This window comes from Plectropomus leopardus, chromosome 3 (genome assembly GCF_008729295.1).
Source record: "Plectropomus leopardus isolate mb chromosome 3, YSFRI_Pleo_2.0, whole genome shotgun sequence".
NCBI classification, from domain to species: Eukaryota; Metazoa; Chordata; class Actinopteri; order Perciformes; family Serranidae; genus Plectropomus; species Plectropomus leopardus.
In genome coordinates, this window is record NC_056465.1 from 20,171,395 (window position 1) to 20,190,647 (window position 19,253).

Sequence of the window (19,253 nt, forward strand, 5' to 3'; positions counted from 1 at the left end):
AAAAGAGATTTTGTGACTTGATCTGGATTTCTTGATTTCATCAGATGATAATTGTCTTACTCAATATTATTGTGTGATATCTATTAATGAACTCAGATTTGACTTCAGTTAGTGTACTACAGTCTGTTCTCACTCAACCCAACTCATCAAGTACCACCACTTTGTCAGTGATTTTGGTTTCAGACACTCGTGCACAAAGGCAGTTGTGGTGGCAGTTGTTGACACAGCGGGTAACAACCTGTTGTGTCAAATACTAGTGCTTTGTCATTGGACATCAGCATCAGACACGAACGCACAGAGAAAACTTTCATGGTGGTATGATATGCAACAGGCAGTGGTAGTTTGTTACGCTGCCAGCAACTAGCACAGTCCATAAAGAGAGGACTGGACCTGTAAAGCATGTAACAGACAGAAAATGTATATTTCTTGAAGAAACACATATTTGTTTTTAGAAAGACACAATGCATGTAACAAGCGCAAATTGACACACACCGACCCTAAACATCCAAATCTGTGGTACCTAGCTCGTCAAATCATGATATGTAAGTAGTGACAAAGCCGTAATATTTGACAAATTGGTATGAGAACGGATTGTAGCTGTAATACCATGTATCAATCATTTGCTTCTAAATTATTTATCATGAAAACGGATTCTGTAACTACTGCTTTTTAATCTTCCTCGGTGCATTTTAAAGCAAGAACTGAACTGAACTGAACAAGCTGGTGATTTATTAAATGCTGTTATGGTTTTTATATTGGGAAACAGATTTAACACACGGTTTGGATGGAAAGATTTATATGGATAGAATTAGAGAAAAAACAAAACTAGCTGAAACAGGCTTTGGTGAATTCCTGTATTATGAAGATACAATATTTTGGGACATGAGTATGAATTTGCACATTTTTTTCATTGAAAGAGGGTGTTCAAATATTAACATGCTTTCAGATGAATAAATCAGGACCTTTACAGGTTATTTCCAAACTGGTGACATCTGACGGATTACTGATGCATCTTTTATGATCCTCCCTTTCATCACCGTGGTGAGATTTTGGTTGTGCCGTTACCACTGAAAAGAGGCATCTGGCTCCCATCTGGGCTTTGTTGTCTTTCTGCAGCACAAAACATATTTTAAAAAGCAAGCAAAAAAAAAAAGGCACAGCTCTTTCCTTGTTTTTGCTCATCTGCTTTGCATGAAATCTCTCAGCACAATCCACCACCCCACACAAAGACAGAAATGTGAAATATTCAAAAAGACACAGAAAATTAGTATGAACATCCAATTAAGCTTAATCAAACTGGTTTTATGGAGCTCACATGTTTTTATGCACGTCCAAAGCTGGGTATTGTCGTGTTTATGATGTCGTGTGGAAGCTCCTGAAAAATGGTGGATGGCAGTGGGACCGGAATAGCCTGGCGGTAGACTGTATACTAATGACAAGACAGAATAAATGATACATGTAAATACAGCAGTCAATATACAATGCCAGGATTTGTAAGTTTTGCATAAAAATGTAGGTTGTGAATGTTTCCTCCAATACCTCTGGGAATGTAATCTTCACATCGACGCTGTCTGCTGAGGCGGCAACAACTGATGCAGAAACCTCCTGCTTGGCATTTCTCTCATGCTGCTGGTTGAAGCCGAGAAGTAAAGCCATGCCTGGGATGTAGCTTTCAATTCTGGCAAAGGTTAAAAAAAAAAAGCTCCTTTAACAACAAATGCCAGTATGTGTCATAATCGTGAACACAGAGTATTTTTCCACCATGCTCCGTAAAGCAAAGTGAGTGAATCAAAGTCACCCTTCACTTTCTTCTTCAGCTCACTCTCCTCATCCTCCTCACATTTTATCCTCCTTGATACAAACATCACCTTTATCCCGGTGAGGCTCACCTTCTGCCCGTCTCTGTCATGCTCTCAGGGATCTTGGTCCAGTGTACTTTGGCCTTGAGTGTTGGCTTGGAGCCAGGCAGATGTGCAGTTGCATATCTCATTGACATTTCATAGGACTGACATTCAGCTCCCCATCTAATGTGTGCCTAGAACAAACACAAGAGATCAATCATGAAGGGAGTCTCTGCAAATAAAAGACTTGGCTTCGGCCTTGTTGTCCAACATAGTAAAATACCTTAAACTGACCATAGGTAGGATTTTTAATGTAGAAATTTAACCATCATACAGTGTGTTTGTAGACGGCGTATTTAAACAGAAGTATGGGGCTAAATATATATACTAACACCAGACAATGTTATCTTTTTTTATGTTTTTTGATGCTATGAAAATTCATAAAAGGCATTATGCAGACACTTACAATGCTGCCATGAGAACGATATTATGCATAGCACAATTTCATTGCACTAGTCATATGATTATTGGCTTAAATGTTTTCCACTAACAGGCAGTGAGGAGGAACCTTAACAGAGAACAGGTAAAAAGTTGCATACTGTAATACATGTCAGATGTGAAAAACTGCCAGGGAATGTGTTTTAAAAAAATAAAAACAAAAAAGAAAGTTAAAATAAATCAAACAATAATTACATTACAATAATTCTATAATATAATTTAAAATATGTAAAATGATAATGATTTTTCTATTTTTTTCCCTAGACATTTTCCCTAGCTTTTTAAAGATAATTTTCTAAATCTACTATTTTTTTTCAATCTGTGTAACATTTCTTACCATGTTGCTCGTTGCCTTTTTTCTCAAGTTTTTGAAAGAAATCGTACCAATCAGGCTTCAAAGGTTTATACTTGCGAAAGGTGTCTGAAAGCAGCACTAAAAAGGGGATGTTGCTCCAGGTGTCCATATTTAGCAGCCCTTCTTGCCAAAATAGGGTTGGGGAAAATACAGACTTTTTTAACATGAACTGCTTTATTCAGTGTTTTTACTGGTTTTAATTACTGGGTCTAATTGTTTTGGAGAGAAAGAGACCTCTGTGGATAACTCAGCTTCTGGTAAAAGGCTCCTGAAGGTCTGCATCTTGAGTTATCTGAGAAAAAAGGTGAGCAGTGAATAAAGCAGCCCCCTTTGCCAAAAAGCAGTGAGGAAAAACATGAACTGCTTTATTCAGTGTTTCTACTGGTTTTAATCACTTGGTCCATTTGTTTTGGCGAGGAGGAAACCTTTGAGGATCATTTGGTTTTGTTCCCAGAAAAACCTCCTGAACGATGAATGCTGAAGGAATCCTAACTGAGAGTTCATACTTGGCACATGGGAGAAATTGCAGCTGGTTGAAATCAACAATCCTACCCACTAGGTGCTACTAAGCCCTACAAACTGCTCCCTTAAATGTTTTCAAAGGTTAACCTCACAATTATTTACTATTATTTTGGTCTTCTCTGGTAGATAAATGGTAATAGTATGAGCTAACAGCAATTATATTTTTTAATTTTTTGACATTTTGCACATGAGCATAAAAATAAGTTTCCTGCGTTTTTTATATCTACCTTTCCCTCAACATGGGCATCCACAGTGGTGTCGACGCACATCTTCCAGTTGGTGTCTTCCCCGACCTGGGACACGATCAGCTGGGCGTTCTCAGTGTTTGCCTCAGGCGTGTAGTAGAAGGCTGCATCGTAACCCTCGGGCTTCTGGTTGCCACTCAAAGCAAAGGCTTTGATATTGAACACAGCTTCAGGTGTTGAGTCCAAGCCCTATTGAATGAGATAGAGAGCAGACCAGAAGACTAGTTTGGTGCACGTCATGTCCAATATGTGCAGTACTAATCTCATGTTGTGTGGACCCAAGCAACTTTTATCTGTATTAACTGTATATTTCAGATGAACACCACTTTGTTTGTGTTTTTATGCGCACAAAAAGCTGTGATCTTAACGTGGACTGCTTTTTTATGGTGATGGGATCATAAATCACAAGCACAGCTTAAACATTTTACATGATAACTGCTCTGTTCAAACTGCCTATTTTTTGCAGTGGAACATTTTTTGTGTCTCTCTGGCGAGCTTTGTTCAGCATACCTCCATTACGCTGTCACGACGGCTGCGATGAGATTCTCTGCTGCTTGAGGCTGAATCAGAGGTCAGACTTACTCGCTGGGTAGCTTCCTGTAAACAAATCAAGCAACAGGAGAACCTGAATGGATAAAACACCAGAGCAGGTGCTCAGATAATAACATTGCAAGGGTAGCCAGATACCTTGGAAAGCCTCTTCAGAGTTTCAAGCAGTTGGCGTGTGCTCGTTGGTTGTGTGTTCGGGCCAGCATTTACCTCAAAGTGGATTTTGTCAACAGCTTTGATTGCCTGTGCTAATAAAAGTGCAAATTCTATGTTAGCGAAGAGTGAAGAAAGAAACGTACACAGGCGACAAAAATACACTCTTATGCAATCCAATTTTTACTGTGAGCAGTTCATCATAGAGCTGTTTTAGTTTAATAATTATGCAAAAGATTAGTTGCCTCAGGTGGTTTTAGTTGCTGCAGTGATGTAAAAGTTTACTCCAGGGCATATCAAGACACCGTGACATTCTGACCCTAATCTGTAAGAGCTGTATTGCGTCTCATAAAACTTTATCCAACGCTCTCTCCGACCTAAACAACAGAAGAGGTTGATTTCAACTGACTTCTAACATGACTTACTTTTTTTTTTTCTTTTTAAGATTTTTTTGGGGCTTTTATTGCCTTTAATGGACAGTGCAGTTTAAGCTTGAAAGGGGAAGAGAGAGGGGGGCAACTTGCAGCAAAAGGTCAAGGCCGGAATTAAACCTGCGGCCGCTGTAGCAAGGACACAACCTCTGTATATGGGGCACTGCTATATCCACTGAGCCACCAGGCGCCCCTAAAATGACTTATTTGACCAACCCAAAAATGACAGATATCAGTGTTGTATTTGCCGCAATTTCATGCATGTCCTTAACATCATGAAATGGTCGCAGTTCGTTCCTATTTGTTACATTCTTGCGGTTGTGAGTCAGATTGTGTTGTTGTTTCGGACCGCAAAGTACTGCATGATGTAATGGACTTGTTGTGCACACCTGGGACTATTTTGAATGCCATTTGGGTGTATCCCAAGAAATAGTACAGGGGGTATTCCTCGTGATAATACTCTCTCCTCAACTCAGACTCCACACACAGACCAGCTCCATAGATGTTACTCTCTGCACACATTTTGGAAATCGGATGCCAGGCTTTTGGTGTCCGGATCTGTTGGATTGGATAAAAATCACAAAGATTGAGTTTTAAATCTATATTAGTTTAACTCCAGCAGTAAACTTCTGAAAGGTGTTGACTGTACCGGATCTGGCTCAGGCCTCACGACTGCAGGGTTCATGTTGGTGACTTCATCATTGGAATCCATGGCGGTGGGCATTATTGGAGTCATTTTAGCTGAAGCTGGTTCTTCAATGTTCCTGGAGACTGCGTACACATTTGAGCTGTTGGTTGTAAAGGAAAACATGGCACATTGGCTGCATTGTGGATAGCATGTCCACAACTTAGAGCACAATTACATGTATTGATTTCAATTCTTTGAAAAATGTTGATAATTTTTGAGTCAGTAAATTAGTAAGGGGCCTATTTCAAGGCTCTTACTCCAGTGCAGGAAAGGCAAGAGTTGGGATGTAAAACAGAAGCTTGGTCTTGATGTGCTGCTCTTGCCATTTAGCATGGAGGAACCATAAAACAACTGACGAACAATAAGTGCTTTCTGGAATTTATGAATTAAATTAGAATTTTGATTCATAAGAAACCATTTTCACCACTCTGAAAACATACCTGAGTGAGAGGAGTTCAGTCTCTTTTTTCAGTGAAGGGATGTCGAGTTCAAATTTCCTTTCTCTGATGTTGATCTTTGCGGCAAAATTCCACGGAATAGCAATCGGCATTTTGCTCTTAAACTCGGAACCGCACTGGAACAGCTCTGTGTTGATCCCGTAGTAAACCCAAAAATCCTTTGTGAAACTAAAAAAGAAGACATTAATTCAACAGCTGTAACCCTACAGTATAGATAAAACTTGTACACAAAGCAGGGCTACACAGTGTGCAAAACATTATTTTGACATATACTGTGATTGTGATATGATTCCCAATTTTAATGGGAATGGTAATTTTTGCAATTGACTGTCACTGAAAAAAAAAGATGGAAATGGTGATAATGTGATTTTTGCTGGGATCTGTACCAAACAAGCATGTTCCCTTATGTCTGGAATATGATTTGTAGGCCGAGGCATCTCTGTAGCACTACAGTGCTTCATTTTTAAGAGTATGTTGTGACACATCTTGCCTTTATCAAAAACTTGTAGGTCCTGTACTTTAGATATTGGCCTTATTGAGATATCATTAATATATCAATTAATGGTGCAGCCCTAACACATAGAAATTTGATATGCTTTTTATGATGACATCTTAATGAGATAATTCATTAAGAGTTTTTATTAGTTTTTCTGAAGTGGGGTTATATGGACAATTTATCCATAGACTAGGGCTGCTCGATTATGGCAAAAATAATAATCACAATTATTTTGATTGATATTGAAATTACGATTATTTAACATGGTTACTCACTGGCCTTCAGAACATCATGCATTTATTGAACATGAACTCTGGTGTTTATTTTTAACACTGGATGTCTTTTAACTTTAAATACAAGTTAACTGACAGTAAAAGCTTTTTAATGCAGTCATGACTGTGTAACACAACTTGCACATTACTGTAATTTGTTCACATTCACATAATGCTAAAACCTAACTCAACTAATATAATGTAACAATACATAACAGTTACTGTATCAATAACAGCAAAATAAATTTTGAGTAAGGATCAATGATTGTTTCACTAACTCAGCAGAGACTCAGCAGAAAGACATTTTTCCATTATCTGTTTAGAAGCAGGAGCTGCTGGCCCACCACTGCCCGGATCAGTTAGTTTGTTTGTGCTTTTGTGTGACTGTGGCGTTAAAAAAGGTCAGTTCACCAAAGTCACACAATAACACAAATTAACTAACTGATTGAGGCAGTGGTAGCAGAATCTGTGTTCAACAAGGCAAAACGTCTGAAACTGAAACTGAAGCCGCAGACAGCGTTCCCATTGGAATGAGCTCACTAACGAAAAAGTAAAGCACTTAAAATGCTTTCAGTATAGTATTCACTTAAAGGGATAGCTCAGATTTTGGCATGGGGCTATATCAGGTACTAGTCAATGTATTACACATAGTAAATGTGGCTCTGCATGCCCGCAGTTTGAAGAAGCAGGCAGAAGCGACACAGAAGCTAAACAACGTCCTGTTGTGGATGAGGATCAGCAAGAAAAAGTATTATATTCACCTGAAAAAAAGTCCCACCTAAAACAGAATCAATGTGAGTTTAACATGATGGTAAATATTTTACCCAATAAAACCATCACTCTCCAGTGAAATTTCAGAAGTCAACAGCTGTCCAAGATGTTCAGTCAGTGGTGGATCTACTGCGGCCTTGGCTGCATAGGGGAAAAAAGGACTTTTATAATGGTTGACATGAAATAAAATAAATGGTTTTAGCCATTAAGCAGTACTAATTTGATTTGAAAAGCTTTCGTATTCTGTAGGATTTAACTCCTCACCATTTACAGTGATCCCATTGATGGTTTCATAATATTTGCTAATCTCCAGCGGGAGACCCAGGGTGGTAGCTTGGAAGTAGCGAACCTCAAAGATTAGGAATGGCTTTGTCCGATGCCATGACACTCCGCTCTTTAGATTCTCAATCGCAGCCCACAGAGGGCTCTCTTTTCCTGCTGACGGACTGAGAGCCTGCAAGCAGGATCATAGGCTAGCAGCATGTAACAGGCTTTGTACACACATGGTGCTTTTTGTTGACTGAGCTTAGACATAAATGAGAGTTTTCTCAGTTATTCTCTCACCCTGATGAGGTCCTGAATGGTTTCTTTGTGAAGATCAGCAAAGAACCATTCTTGTCCAGAGGCGCGTGAATAAGCAGACAGTACAGTCTTGTCATTGGGCAAAATTTCCCAGTTTTGAAGCTGAAAATGGCGCAGCACAACAAATAGCTGAAACATCATAGTACAGTTATGATTTTGCTTTAAAGTCTCAATTATATAGCACACTCACCATATTTAGAATAGCCTGAAAGTCACTGAAACTAAGGTCTCCCTTAAAACTAGGGATAATGGCACCAAGCAGCTCCTGAAGTCCTTCAGCACGGATACCCAGCTGGAGCATAAAAAGAAAAGATGATTATCATTCACAATTGAGAAGACACTTAAATTTAAGTGAGAGTCTCAGTGTATCACGCTGTACCTCCAGTAGCTGCAGAATTCTACCAATGAAGTAGAATTTCCCTTTCATCAGGATTTCAGTGGGAAAGATGCTTGTTGCACTTCTCAGCATAAAGACTTCTGTAGCTGTACCAATCAGGAAATCATCTGTATGGGGGGAAAAAAAGCAAATTGTATGTCATGTAACAGTTTTAGAGAAATCCAAGCATCTGTATTTGAGCATACCATTAAACCAGTCCATGTGCACTGCTTTGCTGTAGTGATAGCTGAGACGACCGTATTTAGGGGCCAGGATTTTCATGGCTACGTTGCAGGCAGTTGAGCTATTGTAGAGAACACAAAAATAGACTGAAAAACTATGGAAATCATATGATATGAACAATAACACCCAATTGCATTGTTTTGCTCACAGGAAGTGGTTGTTGGGAGTACTGGATCTGGCAAAGCTTCTCAAGTAAGAGTATGCAAAACTGACAATATGGAGGTCTTTTTCCTCCTGTAGATGTGCAGTCACTGTGGACACCAGCGCCATCGAGGGTTTAGTGTCAAACAGGATCATGAAGGCTAGCATGCGTATCTCAGAAGGAAGGTTCTTCTGCAGGAACAGTCTCATGGTGATGTCTTGGATCTGAAAAAACACAAGTATTATAATGACTAGCAGCTCAGAAACACAGCACATTCAACCACCCACTGTTCTGAATTTCTGCTCTGTTCCAGCACTGTTTCCATTATTTTCTGAAGCGATGATGAACTTTATAAAGGCAGATTACTGTTCATGTTGAAGATATAAATACAGAGATAATTGTGTACCTCCACAATGTAAAGATAATGTGACAATAGCATGGATCAGACTTGGCATTTTCACATGATTGTTAAAAACTATTCTTACCTTCCACAATGACGAAGATTAAATTCCAGGATAAGAATAACCGGCTGTTTTGTTTTAATGCATAGCCAGTCTGAATTTGACATTATCAGAAAATTACATTTTCAACTCGACCATAAAACACAGAGCATGCAATTACAATGAATATGAGATAGCTTTATATAAAAACCTAGCATATAGCTATGATAAATCTTAAAAGGATTATTTTATTTCTGCATGTAGTTACACTGTGAGGGTCTCTGGCAGCGATGAGTCTCATAGACTGCACAGCGGCACTCAGAACACGAGGCGGCAGATCCACAGGGTTGGCAGCAACTCCAGGGAGGAAGCGCATGATTGTTTTAATGCTGCCTGGATGACCTGCATTCCCCAGAGCTTTCAGAGCGATGACCATGTCTTCCTCCTTGCCATTCTTCAGACTTTCCATGGCCATGTCCAGCAGTGGCTAGTACAGACATACATATATACATGCAGTCAGTTGTTACAAATACATAATGATATTGCATACAGATAATTTGTTGATGATGTGACACAGACTTCTTGTTCTTATAACATTGCAAGTGTACTTATGGTACAAAGCAAAGTAATATATACTCTGTGTGATTACCTGAACAGCAGCTACTGGACAAGGTGTGTAATAGGCACAGTGCTTGTATACCAGAGAGCCGTAGGAAAGCACCACAGTGTGCCACAGATAGATACTGGATTTACTAAAGGGCATGGTCAGGAACATCTGTGGAAAAGAGAGAGATATTTTGTTATGACCTGGTATGATTGCTTGGTTCTTCAATATGCAAACAGTTTTTTCGTCTGTGTGCAATTTAGTTGGATTCCATTTATTGCCAAGATAGCCTCCATGATCTCCAATGAGTTTTCAAAACAAAATTCTCTAGCGTCTAAAGAAATGTAAGTTATACTGCTGTGCATAGACGACACAGTGTCTCCTTTAATGGGGAGTCAGACAGCAGCTCTGCAGCTCTGCTCTGCTCTCTGCTATGTTAACATTTTAGAACACGTAATGAATATTTCCCTTTAGTAATGACACATTATTTCATCCATTCCCCAACCCATCCATGCATCCCTGTGTGTGATAGGCAGTGTGTGTGTGTTGCCTCTATTATGTCTATCTATAATCTCTAATTAAAAATACTGTGCCATTGACTTTAGAGCAGGCTTTTGTAGGTTAATGGCACAATCACTTTCTGCTGCCTCTTGAATAGCAGTCCGCCAGCAATGGGCTTAACCACACCTCATATAAAGACCTACATGCTCATGTGGGCACAGACGGGTGCAAGTGCATTTACCACTTAACACAACATGGGTGGAAAATGGCTTCATAAGAAACCATGGCTGTGAAAATGACAACTGCATTGGTCTGAAACTAGCAATGACCGCTGCGCAGTGCTGCGCGCTTCTTTGTGCTATTTGTAAGATATGGCCCACAAAGTGTGTGCATAGTTGTTTGTTTGTCTCTAAACAAAATATTTTACAAAACTGGCTACACACCAGGCAAGCCAACCTAATTTGTCCCCAAGCATTACTGGTCCTGTTTTGTCTTGATAATGCTTTGTGCTTCTTGCAGTGGCATTTCTATCCAGCAGTACAGATAAATACTATGATTAGTATATTCAAGTATATCCTCGTGTTGAACACCAGTGGGTGTATAGGAAGTATCGGACACAAAACAAGACTGTATGAAAAAAGAAGCGTCAATGTTAACTCACTTTAGCCATCTCAACCAGATCAGGAATAGCCTGGAGATGGTTCATCGACAGCAAAAGGGTTTGCAGAGCTTCAGTCGTAGACACGTCTTCAGCCTGGAACCTCGCTTCCAGGAAATTAAGGATTCTGGCATCGTTGACTTCAACAACCATGTCCAAAAACCAGCGTCTAATAATTCATGAAAGGGGAGAGAATGGATTAAAACAGACAATACTACTAAAAATCCTACTTCAAAAGAATTCAGGGAGAAAAATGAAAAGATGAAAGTGTGAAGGACCAGTTCAGACGTTGTGTTTAAATGCACTTGTACAAGATGAAATAAAAAGTGTCAGTTACTGCCTTGATCTTAATGAGCTGGGAAAGCGGTCTTTCAGCCGTCATCTTTCTGTCATGATGCCTCACACGATAATAAATCACTCATCGATGGTAACGTGCCAGACTACATCCCTGCTGAACTAAGTGGGATGATGTCCTTCAGTTAGCTATTCAGCTGAGTGAATCAGTATCAGATTTGAGAGATGGCCTCGGACTACTTTGTATAAAACTACAATGAAAAGTTTGGTTAGAGGTTATCTATGAAGGAGTTTCACATTCAAACATTCCTGCAGGTGTTCTCACTGAGTAAAAGGACACGCTGAATAAAATATTTTTTGAATTAATACCTTTGTAGAATGAATGAAAGATATTAGTTCAGTTAAAAAGATATATAAAGAAAAAACTGCTTGCTACAACAGGCAACCATGCAATGCTGTCCAAAACAGTCACTAGCAAATGTTTTCATAATCATAAATAAACTTCACAATTTGCCATTTTTATCACTACTAGTTCCAATATTACTGTGCTCTGCAGTTCAGTGTGTGGTTTGTGCCAGCAAACTGCTGTGGGCAGAAAAACTAGAATGTAACAAGTGTTATTTAGGCTATATCAATTGTCAGTTATAGATTTTGTAAAATGTTAGAGTGTTAGTCCTAAAAAAGATTTAGAAAAAAGTCATTGTGTGTGCACTCATCATCTGCGAGCAATCAAAACTTTGAGAACACCTGATCGAAGATTATTTTTCAAAATGCTCTGAAACTCTGAAATGATCAGTTAAACTGTTCAAGTTTCTCAAATTTGTTTTTCTTTCCCCATTCCACCTAAAAGTTGGGAAACAAAAGGTGTCAATTAAATATTTGAGGGTTTGTGGTGTTTTTTAATTTTTCTGAATGGGGTACAACTATCTTAATGGACAGTAGTGACATTAGTTGTTTTTTTCTTTTTTTAATTGTTTTGAATTTTCTGGGGTGTTTTTTTTTTTTAGGGAACTGAATACTTCCTCCACCACTGATTTCTATTCACAGCTGGAGATGCTGGATAATAACCAAGTACTCACCTGTGCTCTTCATTTCCTGCCAGTTGCTTCCACATAGCTTCTAATCCTTCATAAGGCATCGCTCGCAGAAGCTGATACAGCTTTATACTATCCTCTGTTGTTGCACTGTCAATCTGGTAGCGATTAACCTCAGCCATATGCTTGACCAACTCAATAGCCTGTAAAGAGGAACAGAGAGAACAGCACTGAATGCTTATTTAATCGCTTCCATTTCTATATTTAATTTAACTTGCTGCTTCCTGCTCATATTACATATAAAGCCGCAGTATATGGTTATTACCTTTGGCACTGGGTCATCCAGGTTCTGCATTATGATGGGGACATTAACTTGTGTGTTGACAAACTTGTAAATAAGGTTGCCCTTGCTTTCCATTGGCCCAAATGTGACAGCTCTCGCTGTGTCACTCACGCCGAGCAGCACCATTTCCTTCCTGCAGGAGAAGTTATTTAAAAGACTATTTGTACAGCAGAAGAGCATTATGGGTGAGCGGGCGTGTTGTGCAGATATTTCCTTGTCTTACATTGCTTGCATTTTGAAAGTGCCGCCCTTCACGTTGAAGGGACTGAAGTGCTGCTGCTCCAGGCCATGAGCTCTGGTAATGAGGCCTCCCTCGGCTCTTGGCTGGACTGTGTAAACATATCTCACTGTTGAAATGACCGATTCCCCTCTCTAGATTGGAGGACACACAAACAAAAATAGCTCTGACTTTGGTCTGCTTCATTTATAATTGTGGAACCAGATGCATCTGCAGGGATATGAGCAGACCTGTTTGGCGACTTGGTCGAGCACAGCGGTAGCCATTCCCCTGTATATGGCTGCTTTCTCCCTGCAGTTTGTGACATCCACTACCTGAGTAATGGTCATGTCCTTCGTTTCCTCGTTTTCTTCAATAGCATAGTTACTCTGACACTTGCCATGGATGCCAATCTACAAACAAAATGATAGTTTTTGTTTAATTACATTTGTACTGATATTGATGGTGTGGCGGAATAATAATAATAACAACAACAATGATGATAATGATAAGCAGGATCAAGACAGAATAAAAAGATAAAAGATAACGTCACATAAAAGCAAGTCTATAAAAAATGGTTTTGAGAAGTGATCAAAGAAGTCACTGATTCTGCGAACCTTATTTCCACAGGCGGGTCATTCCAAAGCCGAGGGGCCCTGATGGGTAAAAAGCACGGTCTCATTTAGTTTTAAGCCTCGTCTTCAGAACAACTAAAAGGCCCCCACCTGAGGATCTAAGGCTGTAAACTGGCTCATAAGGGGTCAGCATTTCTGTTATGTAGCTTGGGGCCAGATTCAGATGAGCTTTTAAAGTGACCAGCAAAGTCTTAAAATCAGTTCTAAAACAAACAAGGAGCCAATGGAGAAAAGCCAGGATTGGGCTGATGAGATGTCGTCCGTTACAACCTGTGCGAAGCGGAGCTGCTGCATTTTAAAGCGATGTTAGTTTGTCTGTTAGTAGTAACTCACCTCTTCAAGCTCATAGATCCTCTGTGTGGTCTTCACAGTCACTTGGAAAAAACCCAGTATTCCTCTCACAATGTTGACGATGGTGTCAGAAACCTCAGCAGCAGCTCGGATGTTACTAACATGTCCACCAGCATAGTCAAACATGAAGGGTTTGATGAGCTGGGTAGCAATACGCTGGGTGAGTTTTGGAGAGGTATTAAAGCTGTTTTTCCCTGGGAAGCCATTGAACTCCTCAAAGGCCAAATCTGAAACCTGTGAACCAAAGATGGAAATAAGAAGTTTTACTGCTCATGTGACACATTCATGATTATTTGTAGAAAACTCTAATTTTCAGATGACACACAGGTGACATCTGTAAGCTTAAAGATGTGGACAAGAAACTCAAATGTGTCTGTACAATTTTACTGGATTTTTAAGGCTTACTCTACTGTAATTCCAACAGCATTTGAACATAGCATCTGCTTATGACTAAAAGATTTCAAAAAAGTATTGGACGACATATTAATACGTTGGGGGCTTAGCCCAGACCTCTGGATCAAAGGCTTTTTTCATTATAAGGAACTGTTCATTATTTATGAGAGGGGAGGGGTGGTGCAGAAAGAGGGGAGCCCATGTCAAATAATTCTTAAACACTGGGGAAGGACTTAATTTTTTAATTTTGGCTTAGGGAAGGGCATTCACCATTCAGTTGCAGCATTTAAAAGGGTAGGTCATGTTTTCTTCAAAAGTTTTGGTTACTTTTTTTTTCCTTTAAAAAAAAACAAACAGCCAACTCCTTCCTCTGATAAATGAATCATTTTATGAAACCTTCGGGCTGAGGCCTAATGATGCCACTTGTATGCCTGTATTTGTAACAAACAATCTCTGAGCTGATTTCAAGGCAGTTTTATAAAGAATGTCAGAAGTTTAGACTCATGAGGTGGTTTACAAAGAACTCCCCCTTACATTTACAGCATGAAAAGTTATTTTTGGGGCAATTAGAGGCTATATAAACTTTCAACAGATAAATGACAAATAAAATATGCACTGGCAATTACTTCACTTGATTCACTCATGAGAAATAAGATATAATATCTAATAATATGATATATAATATAATAAAATTATAATATTAAACAGTTAACTGTCTGTTTATGCTACACCACTCATTTATAGTTTTTCTGAGAATTTTGTAATGCAGTCTATGGTAATCTTACCTGGAGGATGAATGTTTGTTCAGACATACCAACAATTTTGATCTTGCTTGTCATCCTCACACCAGACTCAGCAAGGTTTGGCATGCCGAGGCCAAAATTAACCACGCCTTCATATCTGTACTCATAGGTTTTCTTCGGGTTCAGGCCAGGCTCTGGAATATGTTTCCAGAATGAAATGTTATTTCACTTCTTCCTTATGGAGCATTTTTGAAAAAAAAAAAAAAGCACATTTTTTATTGTTATGATGATTCCAAAAAAAGACTCACCGTAGCGGACACTCTGACATGCTAAAAGAATAGAAATCAAACAGTGTCGGCATGAGAACGTTTGTGAACACATTAGCACATTTTTAATTGATTTTTTTTTTTACATATGATCTGAAATCCAGAGGACAACATTTTAAAGTGGGAACACTAATTTTCAACTAGATCCCAAGACGTTAAAAGACTGAACCAAGACATGAAACAACAGCAAAAACAACAAAACAATAGGGAAAAACAACATGAAAACAAACAAAAACAATCAGTGTAAACTGTGTAAACTATACCAAAAAATAAAAATCCAGATGAATACATCTAAATACAACAAAAACAGATTGATGGCTAAAGTAGAAATCAGTGGACTTCATAAAGGATACCTGTAATTAACTCTAAAAGTCACTCGTGATTGACCAACTGCAAGTAAATTAATGTACTATAGATAGATATAGATTAATATATTTTCCTTTCCAGGTATCTTTGAAAATTATATTTCTCATTTAATAGTGGAATACATAAATATTACAAAAGATAATATAATCAAACTGAAGATGTCATTTGCAAAATCTAAGAAATTAAAGTTTCTGAATCACAAGGCAGGGTTGTGATACTCTTCTAAAAAGTAAAAATAATATTAATGAATCAATAATGACTCACCGGCCAGGGCCACAAGGCAGCAGAAGAGGAGCCCCCGCATGTTGAAACTGAGGAGGTGGGGCTAATATTTCAGGCTCACTCTTTTTATATACCAGTGTGGGTTTCGATTGGGGAAAATGGTTGCACTGAGAGCTTTTGATCAGGACAGCGGTCCTGTTTAGGCAACCCACTGATTTAAAGTAAACACACACTAGAGCCATGTTGACCTGTGACATTGTCAGAGCAACACGAGTACTTTGTACAATTACTGTCTCAATAATGTCATGAAAAATAAATGGGCTGTTGTGATAGTCTAGATTTCTTTCAACTTTTTGATTGTACTTTAAAATTTAAAAGGTAGTGCTTTCTTTCTCTTATGAGCACACAATGTGGTGGAAGAAATATTTTGATCCGTAACTTAAGTAAGTCCTGCATTCTTAACCTTATGTTACTTAACCTTAACCGTAAGTATGTTAGTATTATCAGCAAAATCTACTTAAAGCGTCTAGTAAAAGTACTCGTTATGCAAAAAAAATAGTCCCTGTCAGCTTTTTATTGTTATATATTTTATAATTGGGTTAATGTAAGAAACATGTGTCTGTAAATAGTCAAAAAAAAACAGCCCTTTGTTTCATCCTTGTGACAATGCATTTTCTGTTTTTTAAAGAGTTTATGGAAGACCACATTTACTTGGCATTGTTGTTGGTCTTTTATTTGCAAGTAGAGCAGCCCAGATTATTATGGTTATATTATGGTGTGGACTCAAATGTAGCAGATTCATTCTGTGATCTTCAGCGTGGTAAAACAAAAATAGGTTTCAAGATTAGTAATGCTGTTTACACCAAACTCCTAGCCACTTATATAATTTAAAAATAGTAACATCAGACAATTTTTGCCTCTGTCTTTAGGCAGCAGGAGTGAAAATTAGTCATCCTCAACATTTGTTGTGATATGATTTAGAATGATGAAGATAGCTAGAGAAAAATTAGATAAAAAAGAAGAGAATGTGGCTTGTACAGGGTGCTATTTTTCTCCTTGACAGCTGTATTTTTCACAAATGATGTAAAAAATTTTAGGCATTTCATTATCTCAAATGGCTCGAAAAATAGTGCATATCGCTATAGTAACACTCATTTCTTTAGTTTTGTGATGTTGTTAGGCCTCTACCTCTGAGGCTTCAGACCTGTATATATATTTCAAAAGTAAAAATAGGCCCTATAATTAATAAAAAATAAAATAAAAAGCTCTGGATCTAATAATCTGTTATTACGATATTGTTAATATAAATTAAAAAAAAATATTTTTAATAGAAACTATTTGTGCAACTCTAGTTAATGTATTTTAATGATAATATTATTAATACAAAACTTTATTTGTATAGCACCTTTCAAACAAGAAATTGAGCCCAACATGCTTTACAAGACAGAAGTTAAAGTACATTCACCAAGTGCTTCACATCAAAACACATAGAGGACAAAAAGACATAATAAAACCTGCATGTAAAAATAAAATAAGATCAGAATAGAATAGAATACATAGAGTGCATCTTCAGATGGATAAAACTCACTTGATAATACTAGTAAAAGTAAGATAAAATTAGGATAAAAATTGATGCACAGATTGCATAACATAAAATGGAAAATGAAATAAATTAAATAAAACCCACTGACATTAATAATAAAAATAAGTATAAAATGGAATATATAAAATGCATAAAATTAAGGAAAATATAACATCTTAAAGATATACAGCAGTACACAAGTGCAAAGCAGAATGCAGAGCAGCTAAGTTAGAGCTAGTTAAAGGCTAAATTGAAAAGATACGTTTTTAGGTTGTCTTTTAAAAATATTTAGCGAGCTGGCTTCTCTGATATCTCTAGGCAATGTGTTCCACAGCTTTGGGGCGTACCTGACAAACACTGCATCCTCATTTTTCTTTTGGCAATGATAAAAGTTGTAAAGTATTCTGTTTCTTTTAGTAATACTAAAAAAACCTAATTCAAATTAATCTTAAAAGTAAAAAAAAAAAGAAACAAACATTTTTTAGGATATCTAAGATGCCAATGTGCCACAAAAAGCATAAAAATAGAGCTTGCTAATCAAAAAAAAAAAAAATCAGGGAGAGGGTCCCCACACAGATGCATGTCCTCATATTCTGGATACGACCATGCTTCAGTTTATTCCAAACACTCAAAATCCACACGTCCGTAGATATGGTAGATATGGTTTTCAGTCTCCAGGAAGGGGATGAAAGAAAGTCATTAAAATTGTTTAAATTTGCCTCTGAGGTGCAGTGGAGTGAAAGTATAAAGTTGAACAAAATGGAAATACAAGTACAAATACAAGTACCTTGAATTTCCACAGTACTCAAGTAAATGTCTTTAGTTACTGCTCACCACTACACAGAATTGGAATTTGGCTTATTTTGAGTATTAAAAAAACCATAAAAGCTCATTTTTAATTAGTCAGAAAATAAGGTAATCAAGTTTTTCACAGCTGAATGAAGGATAAACTCAGTGGGATCGGCCTCTACTCCCTCAGTGAAACGCAGCCGCTGGGAGAGAAGGCAGAACAGATGCAGGCTGCTTTACTCTTTTACTTCTTGAATATCTGTCGCAACTCCTGGTCTTAAATTGTATATACCGTCCCCTGGCATCACAAAGCTCTCCTTCTGGATACAACAAAGTCAAACAGTGTGGTGAATTGCTGCTCTTCATGCCAATTTTACAATGTGCTGCAGCCTAAAGGGCTCCACAAACAGCGCTGTTTATATGTGCAGTTTGAGGGTGATGACACCAAGCAGCAATCAGCTAAAAGGGTCTATTCTTGTCCTCTGTCAGAGTTGTGTTCAGATTGCAAAACACAGGAGTCCCTTGTGTAATTGCACATAAGCCATCACACCTCTTTCATGCTCAGGCTTCAGTTCACCTGACCCTCTGCTTTTCCTGATTTTAATTTCAGCAACAGCCAGTAGAGGTCTCTAAAGTCACATTTTTGTCCTGAAATAGGATTGAGACACTTGTTTTGAGGACAGAGAAGAAAAAGAACACCTTGGCAAATCTTTTGGGTTTAGTCATGTCATGATCTGAGTTTCAGTGGCCCCTCTGTCAGCCAAACCTTGTTCTTATATATAGTAAGTAGTATAGTAGTACTAGGAATAGGCAGAGGAGAAGAGATGGGTTTTGAGGTGGGACTGAAAAATGGTGAGGGACTCGGAGTCACTGATCTCTTGGGGGCGGTAGTTCCAGAGTCTGGGAGCTGCCCTGGAGACGGCTCTGTCCCCAAAAGTGCGGAGGTTAGCTTTATGGGTAGAGAGGAGACTGGCAGAGGCAGATCTGAGGGGCCGTGAGGGTTGGTAAGGGGGGGCCAGATGGTGAAGCGCTTTGAAGGTGAGGACCAGGATCTTGTAGGTAATCTGATGGGAAACAGGAAGTCAGTGAAGGTTTTTTTTAAGACTGGGGTGATGTGGTGCCAAGATTTGTTG

General features: G+C 38.4%; 1 protein-coding gene across 1 annotated transcript; it reads right to left on the bottom strand.

The window, feature by feature from the left end:
• Nucleotides 1-883: 883 nt before the first annotated feature.
• Nucleotides 884-15,847, bottom strand: vtg3 (vitellogenin 3, phosvitinless). The gene is made up of 28 exons (XM_042512631.1): nt 15,792-15,847; nt 15,144-15,164; nt 14,878-15,029; nt 13,682-13,933; nt 12,965-13,126; nt 12,720-12,868; nt 12,479-12,629; nt 12,199-12,356; nt 10,829-10,994; nt 9,712-9,837; nt 9,331-9,549; nt 8,629-8,846; nt 8,444-8,541; nt 8,241-8,365; nt 8,052-8,153; nt 7,844-7,963; nt 7,544-7,733; nt 7,333-7,420; nt 5,723-5,908; nt 5,244-5,382; nt 4,984-5,152; nt 4,149-4,258; nt 3,972-4,058; nt 3,444-3,650; nt 1,890-2,035; nt 1,540-1,678; nt 1,316-1,429; nt 884-1,110 (listed from the first exon to the last, which is right to left on the bottom strand). Exons 1-27 carry the CDS (start codon nt 15,829-15,831, stop codon nt 1,322-1,324), a joined length of 3,828 nt encoding a protein of 1,275 aa, XP_042368565.1. The 5' UTR covers nt 15,832-15,847; the 3' UTR covers nt 884-1,110; nt 1,316-1,321.
• Between the last annotated feature and the right edge of the window lie 3,406 nt (nt 15,848-19,253).